This window comes from Pieris brassicae, chromosome 12, assembly GCF_905147105.1.
Source record: "Pieris brassicae chromosome 12, ilPieBrab1.1, whole genome shotgun sequence".
NCBI classification, from domain to species: Eukaryota; Metazoa; Arthropoda; class Insecta; order Lepidoptera; family Pieridae; genus Pieris; species Pieris brassicae.
In genome coordinates, this window is record NC_059676.1 from 10,381,928 (window position 1) to 10,393,599 (window position 11,672).

General features: G+C 34.5%; 1 protein-coding gene across 1 annotated transcript; it reads right to left on the reverse strand.

Annotated features, from left to right (window-relative positions):
* Nucleotides 1-895: 895 nt before the first annotated feature.
* Nucleotides 896-6,942, reverse strand: LOC123717313 (trypsin-like). The gene is made up of 6 exons (XM_045673235.1): nucleotides 6,681-6,942; nucleotides 5,156-5,263; nucleotides 4,525-4,645; nucleotides 2,997-3,149; nucleotides 2,147-2,278; nucleotides 896-1,818 (listed from the first exon to the last, which is right to left on the reverse strand). The coding sequence occupies exons 1-6, from the start codon at nucleotides 6,873-6,875 to the stop codon at nucleotides 1,613-1,615; spliced, it is 915 nt and encodes a 304-aa protein (XP_045529191.1). The 5' UTR covers nucleotides 6,876-6,942; the 3' UTR covers nucleotides 896-1,612.
* Nucleotides 6,943-11,672: the final 4,730 nt, after the last annotated feature.

The following is an 11,672-nucleotide window of genomic DNA, read 5'->3' on the forward strand; positions in this document are numbered from 1 at the left end:
GTAGAATGGAAGAGAAGAACTACTAAGAAACTCCGCTACTCATTTTAATCGCCAAGTTTTTTGTTTTACACAATGTTTGTAAGGCAACCATTACAGCATGTTCCACATGACATGGAAAGTACATGTATTTTGTATTTTGCCTGGACGTCCGATGATGAAACTCCTCCTCTGAACACTCTCCATGGTAAATGCAGTAATAACAATATATACCACATGTAGCATAATTATTCTTATACATAATTAACCAATTTTATTCATCGATTTATGTCAGAAATGTACGGATATTTTCGTATTTTATATTCGCTATGCTGTCTACAACAAAAAAACCGGAAGTGAACTAAAACCGGTAATATTAAAGTGAAGTTTTAAAAAGATCTCTTCATTAAAAGTACTTCCTGGCGTAATAAATAAAAATGTATTATTATTTATATTTTTTTCATATATATTGTAAAAATATATAATTTATTGGTGATAAACCCTGCATCAAAATGATTGGCTGACGGGTCTGTAAATTAATAAAAATAACATATTTATAAGAAGCATTTATTGACTTTATTACTAATTGTAATTACAAATTCAATCTTTGGCATTGTCCTTAACTATTTACTAATAAATTAACTTAGACTAATTACACTAGATATACCTACTCGCTAGAGGAAGAAAATAATATTTAAAAGGAATCATTATTTCGTGTATAGATAAAAAATAGGAATTTGACTGATGACAATGTACAACAGATTATAATTGTATTATACTCTTGTACATTTTAAGCGCCTGTGACAAAACAAACCAGTGGCGCTACAACCTTTTAGATCTGGAACTCAGTTTTCTGTATCTGTTGTATGATCATTTGTCAATCAAAGGCAAGTGGGTGATCAGCATTCGGTGCCTGACACACGCTGTAGACTTTTAGGTCTAAGGCAAGCCGGTTTCCTCACAATGTTTTCAATCACCGAATTGAATGTTTAATGAGCACATAGACCGAAAGTCCATTGATGCACAGCCGTGGATGGAAGCTACGACCCTAGGGATACGATTCGCACACTGTATCTCATACATTTATATTATTATAGACAATTTTCGGGTCTTAAAAATGCTGATATCCCTATAACTGTGTGTTATCAACATAACACACGTGGTTGACGCCTGATACAAAAGCAATAGCAATTATGTCTACGTGAATATTTCATATACGACCAACTATTACAATTTCTCTAATATTTTTTTAAAAATTAAATTAGACTTCTCTATCCTGCTTTAAGCAAAAAAGGAATTTGTTTCCTGTTTTTGACTCTATTAAAAGGTATCCAAGTTGAAATGTCAAGTCGTATTTAGGTTATGTACCGGGGGCTATATTCTCGATCTGTGTGACTCCTGCGCTGTGAGTGATATCTCTCCAGACCAGAGAGAATCGTGACTTGGTCACACCAGCAGGTTGGCGTTTAGTCCTTTTGCCTAATTATTTGGTTCGCGTTCGCTATGACCATATATAAAACGTAAAGATTTGAACGGAATACAGATAACATTTCTATTATATTAAAATGAAGGTACTTTCACGAGATTTTGGAATACCCTCATTTTTCTTAAAAAAATCTTATACTACGATTCTTAGTTATAACTTATGTCCTAAGCTCATAGCTGTACGTCTAATCCAGCTGACATATGACACAACTCGCGTATAGACCCCAGGTCGGGCTCTACGAGCACAACCAGAACCCCATGACACGACCCCGTGAATCTGCCATCTGTCCCCAGACATACAGGCGAGTGGGCCCCCGGAATCCCCACGACAAGCGTCTACTCCACCTGATAGGACCCCTGAAATGTTTTAAGCTGGATAACTTGGTCCATGTACTTCAAAGCCAACCAGTCTGTTTTATATTTAAATCATATCTAAAACAACGGAATTTGACGTTGCCGCGTTCCAATATTTTTTTTATTATTAATCGGTTTTGATAAGCGCAATAAATTCATTTTAAATAATTTAAAACACGTGCGTGCTAAGACTTTTTTTAATAATCTTTTACGACATGGCATTAAATCTAAACTAACATACAACAGAAAAGAGTCTTAAATATATAAAACCCACACTAGAAGAGAAACCCATCAACACTTGAAGAGGTATATTCAATGAACTGTTACTTACCAGCACATAGCATAGAGTCCAATATGGTCTGCTGCCGTCCACCTAGAACCTGTTCCTTTCTGCAAGTGGCCAAATCGAGGATTGGCACAGCAGCAGCTCTTAATATAGGAGCAAATTTTTGCTCTGTTCCCTCTGAAAACGGATTTCCAGAATTTTTTACTCCTTTAAAGTAACAGCTAGATTTAAGATTTGCATTACGTTCGTTGGGAATCTTCGTAACGATATAGGTCAATTAATCATTTGATAGAATACTTTGTAACACATCAGGTAAGAGGTGATGTTATTGGCTCTTTATTTATCTATTAAAGTTCACTACATCGTATATAATGCTATATCTGCAGTATATATACAAGCTATCTTTTCTAAAATACACGACAATAATCGTAAACGTAAATGTTATAAGAAAATAAAAATATTATACTTCCAATTTTAGATTTTACTAGTTATCACTAGCAAAACAGCGATTAAGGTAACAGATAGACACTTAACAATGCTTTTTTTAATTGATCACCGATGTCAAGTTCTGGATAAGTAGTGTTTATTAGTGTTATATCCGCGAAGAATTCGAATGAGAAGCTGCCTGAACTCCTATGTTGGTTGTTGGAGACGGAATTTGGAATGTTTCTGCTGATTCAGCAAATTGAAATGAAAATGATATGAAAGTTCGATTTTTAAATTTTCCGATGCAAACCTTAATTATTTACTTAAACCAATTATTATGAAGAACAAATTTACATCAATTTTAAATTTAAGTTACTAAGTAAAGTCATAATTCTAGCTTTATTCGGATTTGGTGAGGTTACAGAATATCTTATTATTAAATCGGGAAAATGTTTACTTTATTACTTACCTTCCTGGTACCCCCATCCACTGACAGCACACCATCGGCCAGCCGTATCCAATGTATCGGGGAGACAAATGGGTCTAACATGTGAGTTGAACTGCACTCCAGACCCTGAACGAGCCACTAGGACCAGGGCTATGTCGTTCGAGTGAGGACCGTCTGAAAGAGAGATGCTTTTTATGACATCTTCAGTATTTGAAAGGATTACAAGGATTATCTAGTTCATGCTTTTTAATGTAAAAATTATTTAACGCAATATTTTACGTCACACTTCGATTTCTATGAAAAAAAACCAGTGACGCCTTTTAAGGTCTGGGTCTCATTTTTCTGAATCTATTTCATGATCATTTGTCAATAGGCAAGTAGGTGATCAGCCTCCTGCGCCTGACACATGCCGTCGGACTAAGGGAGCATTCAAGTATTTCGTATTGAGGGGGGGGGGGTCCTCTTGTAAAACGTTACGATGCGGGGCGGGGATTGAATTACGCGTTATTGATAATATTATTTTCAACTTTCCAGTACTTTACACCACATAATGGTAAGTTTTAGGTACAAAGAGTCACTGGGGGTAGTCAATAACGTTTTACTATTGGATACAGAAAACGTTACGGTGCGTTTTATGGGGGGGGGGGGGGGGCAAGAATCACCAAACATTGCGTGACGTTATACTTGAAGCAAGCCGGTTTTCTCATATTGTTTTTCTTTTGCCGAGCGAGCGAGTATTAAATGGGCACATATACAGAAAGTCCCCACAAAGGCAACACAGCCGGGGCTCGAACCTACGACGAGACTGGCACGCTGAAGCCACTAGGCTAATAATGCTCTCGACTCCTTTAATTGTCAACTCAATCCTTTACTCACACAATAATTAAAACCATCGCAAGTAAAACGTGGTTTCAGATGATGTTAATTGAAAGCCTACTTAATCTAGTTGGCTGTGACATATCCAATGCATTAAAATATAATTATTTTTAATGATTAAAAAAATATGATTGATATATATCTATAATACTAATAGAGTAATAACTAAAATAAAAATTTCGTCTCAGTTATGAAAAAACATCTACTTACCCAACAAAAATCTCACGAAATATAGTTTTTAATCAGCCCAAAAATATTTATATATCTTCTTAACGATTTTTTTTAAAGTTTATTTTTTTCTTAATTACTTACACTGCTCACATGTACGACTATTATTATTTGTTTCTACTGATTTATTACATTAGATTCTTATTATTTTTAGCAACTGAGGCGCTAACTAACTGCTGTGGTCTCTGACAGAATGACTAGCGCTATGGAACAACTCTGCTCCTCAGCATAATGCTGAGCTAGGGCCAACTTCAGCCACAGCACATCATTATATATTTAAACATTTTTCTTTAAAAAAATATTATCTCTCATTATTTGTTATTTATTTTTTATTATTGTTATTTTATACATGATACAAGATAAGTCTGGTTACAATGGACAATTACAATATGAGGTGACTGTGTGTATGCTCCGAAAATAAACTCAATTCTACAGGCGTACTTACTCTTTCTAAAGTCGGGATGTGGAACCACCTTCTCCGCCAGGAATCTGTTCTCGTGCCTGTCCTGAATCTTGAGTCGGTGTTCGCCAACCACCAGGCGCAAATGCTCCAGTTCTAGCGGTTGCTGAAATTGCCACAATCTTTGAATACCTTCTGTTCGTATCTGTTGGTCTTACTGGGACGCATATGGATGCCATAAATAAATAAAAAGGCCGGTTTATTTCTTGCAAAAGAACAATGTTTAATCCTATTATTTTTTCCTATTGAATTTATTTTCCGAATGATTTTGCAAGAACCCTTCCGCAGGTGAAGGCCATCAAAGGTCTCCAGGCATCTCGGTCTTAAGTACGTTGCTTCCAAATTGTTTAAACTGGAGTAAATCAATTTCAAACATTAGAATAATTTCAATAATCGTCAAATTTATAAAAAGCTTTATTGATTAATTTACGTTTAACGATAGTTTTGTTATTTATACAGTGATTCCATATAAGGAGTGGTTTATCTTTCTGGAGCCTGGTTGTTCATAGTGTGCCTTTTTAAAACAAATAAGTTATTTCTACTATGAACTCTCGTGTATTGTATTTTGTAATATTTATTTTACCTCTAATATACCTGTATCATTGATAAATAATACCTTGTCAAAACAATGGGCGGCTGATAACACCAAACGCTCTGCGATAACAGCGCCCCCACAGTGGTGCTCAAACGCCAACTTATTCGGATCTAACATCTGAATCTCCACCTGAAATATATTAAATTAAGTCTGAAATCCTTAAATCAAAAACATTACTAACTCTTAAACAGCTTTATAAATTTATATATAAATTCTTGACTTGTCGAGTAGAGCGACGCATACCAGAATCTCTTCCAGAATTTTTAGACAGGGAAGACTCCATTCTACCGGGATTTCAACGGCATGTTACACTTAAAAACCTCCAGGGTAGTAGACTACACAGAAGGTACGAGATAGGCTTATCTAGTCTCCTAACCCTAGGATTTCGTCCTAAAGCGCTCGTTCTCTCGTTCTGTTCTGTGTTCTGTGTCTCTTTCTGTAGAATTACTTGCTCACAGAAGAATATCACTGCAATCCATACCTCGTCATTGCCGACCAGTTTTTGGACAACACAAGGCAAAGGAAAAAGCTAAATATTTATGTATTTAAATATTACCCTGTTTGCGACGACGGTGTTTGGCGTATTCCCTACAATAAAATACGTGCACCCGTGATTTAGTAGTAGTTTTACAAATTTACAAAAAAAAACTGTGTAATGTAGTCAAAGAAATATATTTAATTCCGGTGTCTGTATTATCTGTTACATTTTCTTATTGTTTATAAAAAACCGATACATAAAATAGGTTAAGAGGTCAAGTATTATCTGTTAAGTCATTATTGTTGATAACAAATAAGCAAGCTAAAGTAGTGAAAGTTTAAACTTGAAGAATATCCATCGTTTTATTGCAACATGGCAGCCATCTGTCAAAAGCTATGTGGCGCGCTTTGTTAATTTTCGCGCGTTTTTTTACGTCAACCCGTAAGGAGGTTACATTGCGTAACTTCTTAACGAACAGAGTTGAACGTGTGAACTTTTGCAAAAAATAAAAGAGGAAAAGTAAAGCCTGGTAGACCCCGTTGGGACATCACTGATAAGTTTTATACATAAACCGATTTGTCAGCATCGCACCTAGGAAATACGGGTTACGTCTTGCGAATTAAGATACACTGAAATATTGTTAATTAAGTTATATGTAAAGCTATTATAAAATAGTCAATGGTAAACGTTCCTATTTCATTATAGGAAAACACCAGTGTCATCAGAATGAATTTCAGAATTTTATTAAAGTTTCGACTCAAATAAGTTTAATACCCTGTCTTTGACAACCAAACCCAACCTCGGCATTTACTTTCATATCTTGGAATACCAGAAAAGGGTGAAAACTATGCAACTGATAAGGAAATTAATAACGTTTTGGAAAAGTCTGAAAGTTTTTAAGTTCCACCCAATCGACCACCAGCCCCTATCCATGGATAACGCATACCTTGAAGACTTAACCTATCTTGAATACCGATAAATTGGACACAAAAATAAATTTCTAAAGCCTATGGGATTAATGGATATCAATTCCCTTATGTCATTATGAATTGTCAAAAATAAACATACCTGCCATGGAAATGCGCCATAGGGGGCTTCGGATCCCCCCACAATTTTTCCTCTCCTTAGAGTGAAGTCCACAGTTCTGGTACCACACTGCACTTTTTCCCTCACAGGTTTTGGTAAGAGATTCTGGTTAAAATAACTCGTGGAAAAACTATTAAACGCCTTGGTTGGCCGTGTTTTGTTTCGATAATATTCCATGTGGTTAACATGGTTTAAAAAAATATTTCCCAGAACTAATTCTGATGATATTGTTAAGAAAAGTAATTTAAACATTTTATGTATATTATATAAATGAACACTTTCGTTTTTAATTGATTATATTTTGTCGCTAACACTTTCATTAAATAGTTTTGTACCCAGATTCTGAATTTCTTTAATTAACGAAAATATTGTTCATTTATTTTCCAACACTGATTTCGCGCCAAAACAATGAAAGCTTAAAGCCACAGATATTTTTTAAAGATATAGATAAACCTAACGTTTTAACAGTTTGAGTGCTAAAAAGGTAATGATTCATCTTACTAAAGTTTATTTTTTAAATTGTAACGCAGGCTGTGCCGATGTACAAGTATGTAGGTCAGGCGACAGATCCGAAGATGCATCTATTGTTCAATTTGTCATGTGGTTTTACTTTCTACTAACTGTTATGATTTATGATAGGGCAAAGGTCTCATTAATTTTATTATTATTTATTACTTAAGATGTCATGTGGAACATGGTGTAATGGTTGCAGCTCTCTTCCATTCTACGGCCTTGATTTGAGAACTGGCAATAAATGTTAAATTAGAAGCATTTAATGTATATTTCTTTTTTATTGACGTTCAATAGTGTACATTGTGTTGCCTATATGAATAAATAGTTTTTGACTTTGACTTGTTTTTAAATAGTTAAGGACAAGTTTTGAAATATAAAATGAGCTATAATTATTTTATTGTTAATGTCCATTTTCGTCCATAGGTAGAAATAAGATCTATTGGCTTCTATTATTCCTGTATGCAATTAAATAAGGAATAAATGAAAGAAAATATATATAAACAACGATGCAACTGAGCAAAATTATTATTAGCTAACAATTTATTTAAGATTCTTCCTTTTTTATATTAAGATATTAAAATCCAAATAGTAACCCTTAATTTTAATTTAAGTACTTCGTCAACTCAATTCAAGTTTATAGTCTATTATTTAACAAAAATCTTCTAAACAAATATCATGTGCGACCAACCAATGTCAGACGGCCTTATCTTAATAGAAATTATATGCATAGATTTTTCCTGTAAATTATGACATATACATGCGCAACTGAAATAGTTTGTGTTAAGGTGAAGCTGTTCTATTGCAAAAAGTAAATACTATACCATCCCAGGGCCGGTGCTTACCTCGTTAAACGGATATGACGCGACGTTAAATAATTAAAACATTAAAAATAAGTCAGTAGTACGCTCGCATATAGATTGCGAATGTGAGTGTCTGTCGGGTTTGACGTGCCTGATGTGATATTTGTAGGTACAGTCCACTCAAGTGGGTCGAATCTCCATATATCCAAAAACTCTTACATCAATAAAACCCGGAGATTTTCGTTAAATCATTTAATTAGGATATACAGGTAAGGCGTAGAAAGTACACCTGTAATATGTATGTATAATAAGTAGGAGGGTTATCTGTTTCGTTTCCACTATTAATACAGCACTTAACACCCACTGAAATTAAAGAGAGTATTTGTGCAAGAAATCTAAAATTTAAATAAATAAATACTGTGTAGGAAATTATAGAAACGTCAGTAAAACTACCGTATCCTTTTAATAATTAAAACTTTATTTATGTCAAAAGGGTTGTAATAAAACTGTCAAAATTCATATGTCGCTAGTCGCCACACTAGGGAGTCCGTGTTAAGTTATATCATTGCTACGCATATAGAGAGAACCAAAGTTATCAGTGACATTTTGAAATTAAACAATCCATTAATGGTGATTATTCAGAACTGAATGTCTAAACTTGATTATGTCTGTGCAGCATTCTGACTGCTCATGAAAGCTATTAAAACCCGTGCGTTTTTGTGCGTTAAGATTACCTTTACCAACTTTAATGGATATATAAATAAACGCATTGCTACTTTTGTACCGACAAATTATGATTATATCAAAAATATGGACCTTAACCAGTAATGACAGCTGAAAACTGCTTCAAACCGGTTCAAACCAACTAGCTCCGCCTTAACTAGCGCTCCATTTACACGTAAAATTATCATATTATCTGTAGTGTAACTTTGACCCAATATTAATATGTGCAAAGGCCGATGCGTAGAGGTGTGTTAGGTAATAAAGGCAGAATTGACGTTTGATCTGTTTTGAACAGTTCGCACTTCCTGCAACGTGCCTGCTGGTTTAGTAGTGTAGGAAGATGACCTTTCTACTTGGTGACATACATTAGAAAAATTACGTATAATATGTTGCGAGCACGGTCTTATGTTGCCGCTTTCCTGGCTTAGTAGTGGTCTGGAAGTCCTGATATCTCTGGTCTGGGAGAAAACTTAAATCGTATATTAATCTTTTTTAGTTTGTCTTAGACCCAAGTTAACGACGTATACCAGGAACAGGAGGCTGGTCACTTGCCTATTAGATTGAAAAATTATCATGAAGCAGATACAGACATCTGAGGCCCATTCCTTGAGGTTGTAGCGACAGTTATATAATGCTACATTAGTTAACTTTAACCTTACATGTAATTGTACCCAGCTTCAAAGAAAAGAGTTTCATTTACCATACAATTTAAAATCCCTTTTATACTTGCCACCGAATTTAACTCGCCACTTATTTTTTTGAAACTTCTTTATCTGTAAAAAAATTACCGTCTCATTTTTCGGTTAAGCGTCACATTTTCCCGTTACGCGTCACATTTTTCTGTTACACGCCATATTTTTCTTGTCCCTACCACAGTGGATTCGAAGAGATTCGAAGCCATTAATATGACAATTACAATTAATGAAATACTGTAATAATCTTAGTAGTAATAAGGTAAAATGAAATAGTTGTATTATTTGTATTCATGTCTATGATAATAAAAGCCTGTTGTTAAACTTTATCTAATTTAACTTTATTTAACCAATTTCTGTAAAGTTATATATAGCAAATAATTTTTATAAAAATAAGGTTATAAAGAAGTTTAACTTCTTACGTTCGTGTACTAGTGTACAGACGTAGTACACGAACACATTTTTTTAATCATAATTTGCTATCCGTACCCACGTGGATTTCAGTCGTGTGCAATTGTATTGCGTCTTGCGTCAGGCACTCATAGTTATTAGCATTTTTTAATTAGTAAACATATTTCTATGAACTTTTAGATAGTGGTGACAATTGCGACTTAAATTTTTTCCGTAGGTTGTATTTTGAGAGGAAGTCGTTATTTACTACAAAACAACCTTATTGAATTATTTGAAAAATAAAACGAATTCTCAGACCTTCTCATTACTTGCATTAAAATGCTAGCTAGAAACTAGCAACTGCAACTAGCTACTCCCGTGAGCTACAGTAGCGGATCCATGTGACATCTTCAATATATGGAGTCCCGTCGTGACTTCTGTGCTGTGACAATGCGGGGTACTCGATTGTGAGGAAGTTGCATGGATCTGGTAGTATCTGATTGACCTCATTTTATCATCTGTGCTATTTGAGTGCAAAAATAAAATAAATACCAACAAATAACAATTTGATATTCGACCTCATACTATTCGCTTTTTCGTAATATTCTGTGCTACTATTTTGTTCTATATTTTTCATCTTTTCTCACCGTAAAAACCTTCCTCAGAGTTCAAGGATTTAAAAAAAAATACTTGAATTGGTTCTCTGTCTTCGAGTTTTGCGAGTATTACTCGTGATTCCATTACGAACCGAAAGGAATTTCGTTACATAAAAAATAAAAGAAAAACGTATTCATGTGTCACATTCGGCTGCCAGACTTGGGCATTATCACACAAACATCGTTTAAAGTAGAGAACATGCTAAAGAGGAATGGAAAGAAGGATGGTGGGTGCAACACTGAGACATCGCAAACGAGCAGACAAGATAAGATTATTGACCAAATTAAAGGACATTATAAAGAAAATAGGGCAAGTTAAATGGCGCTTAAACGGGCACATGACGACAGATAGCAGGTTGTAATGGACAAAGTATTACAGAATGGCAATAACGAGATGGAAAAGGAACAGAGGAAGACAGCAAGAGATGGGTAGACGATATAAAGAGACTAGCAAAGCACAACTTCGTCAAGAAGAGTTAACATTAGAAAATGTATCACAGGACACGCTGGTCACCCAAACCGGCACATTTTATGTATTAGATTTACATAGGTTATGTAACTAAAATAAATATATATTATAATGGGTGTCAGCAATAAAGGCTTAATAATAATATAAAAAAGTACGAGATCAGTATTGGCCTAGTAGCGTTTGCGCGCTACTCTCAATCTTCACTAATGGAGTTTCCATTTTACAAGCGATATCAACATTTGCTCCTACAGTGAAGACAAACATAGGTAACTGGAATGACTTAAAACCAGAAACTCTACATGAGTCGAACAAAAAAGGCTTTTCGCCTACTTGTGTACAAAAAACAAATTAATAAACGGATGCAATGGACCTTTATATTTTTTGATTATATATATTTTCTCTCAAAAGTTTTGGCGAAAGTAAGACTGATTCAAGGGATTAGGGAAGTAAGAATTAGTAATGGGAACATTGCATTTATTACGGTACAAAACACAATCGGACTCAAATAAATGTCAGTAGGTCAAAACATATTGTTCGACAATATGTGGGCGGCATATAATTTGGAGCACGCATTGTGTATTACTAGATGACTGTTCAATCAATATACCGTAAAATAAATTGGCATTATTTTCAAAATAACAACCTAACTCTCTTATTAAAGTATTTGATTTACAATCGTACATAACCTAAAAGTAGACTAGACTTTGTCTCAGTTTTCTGTGTCAGTCTCC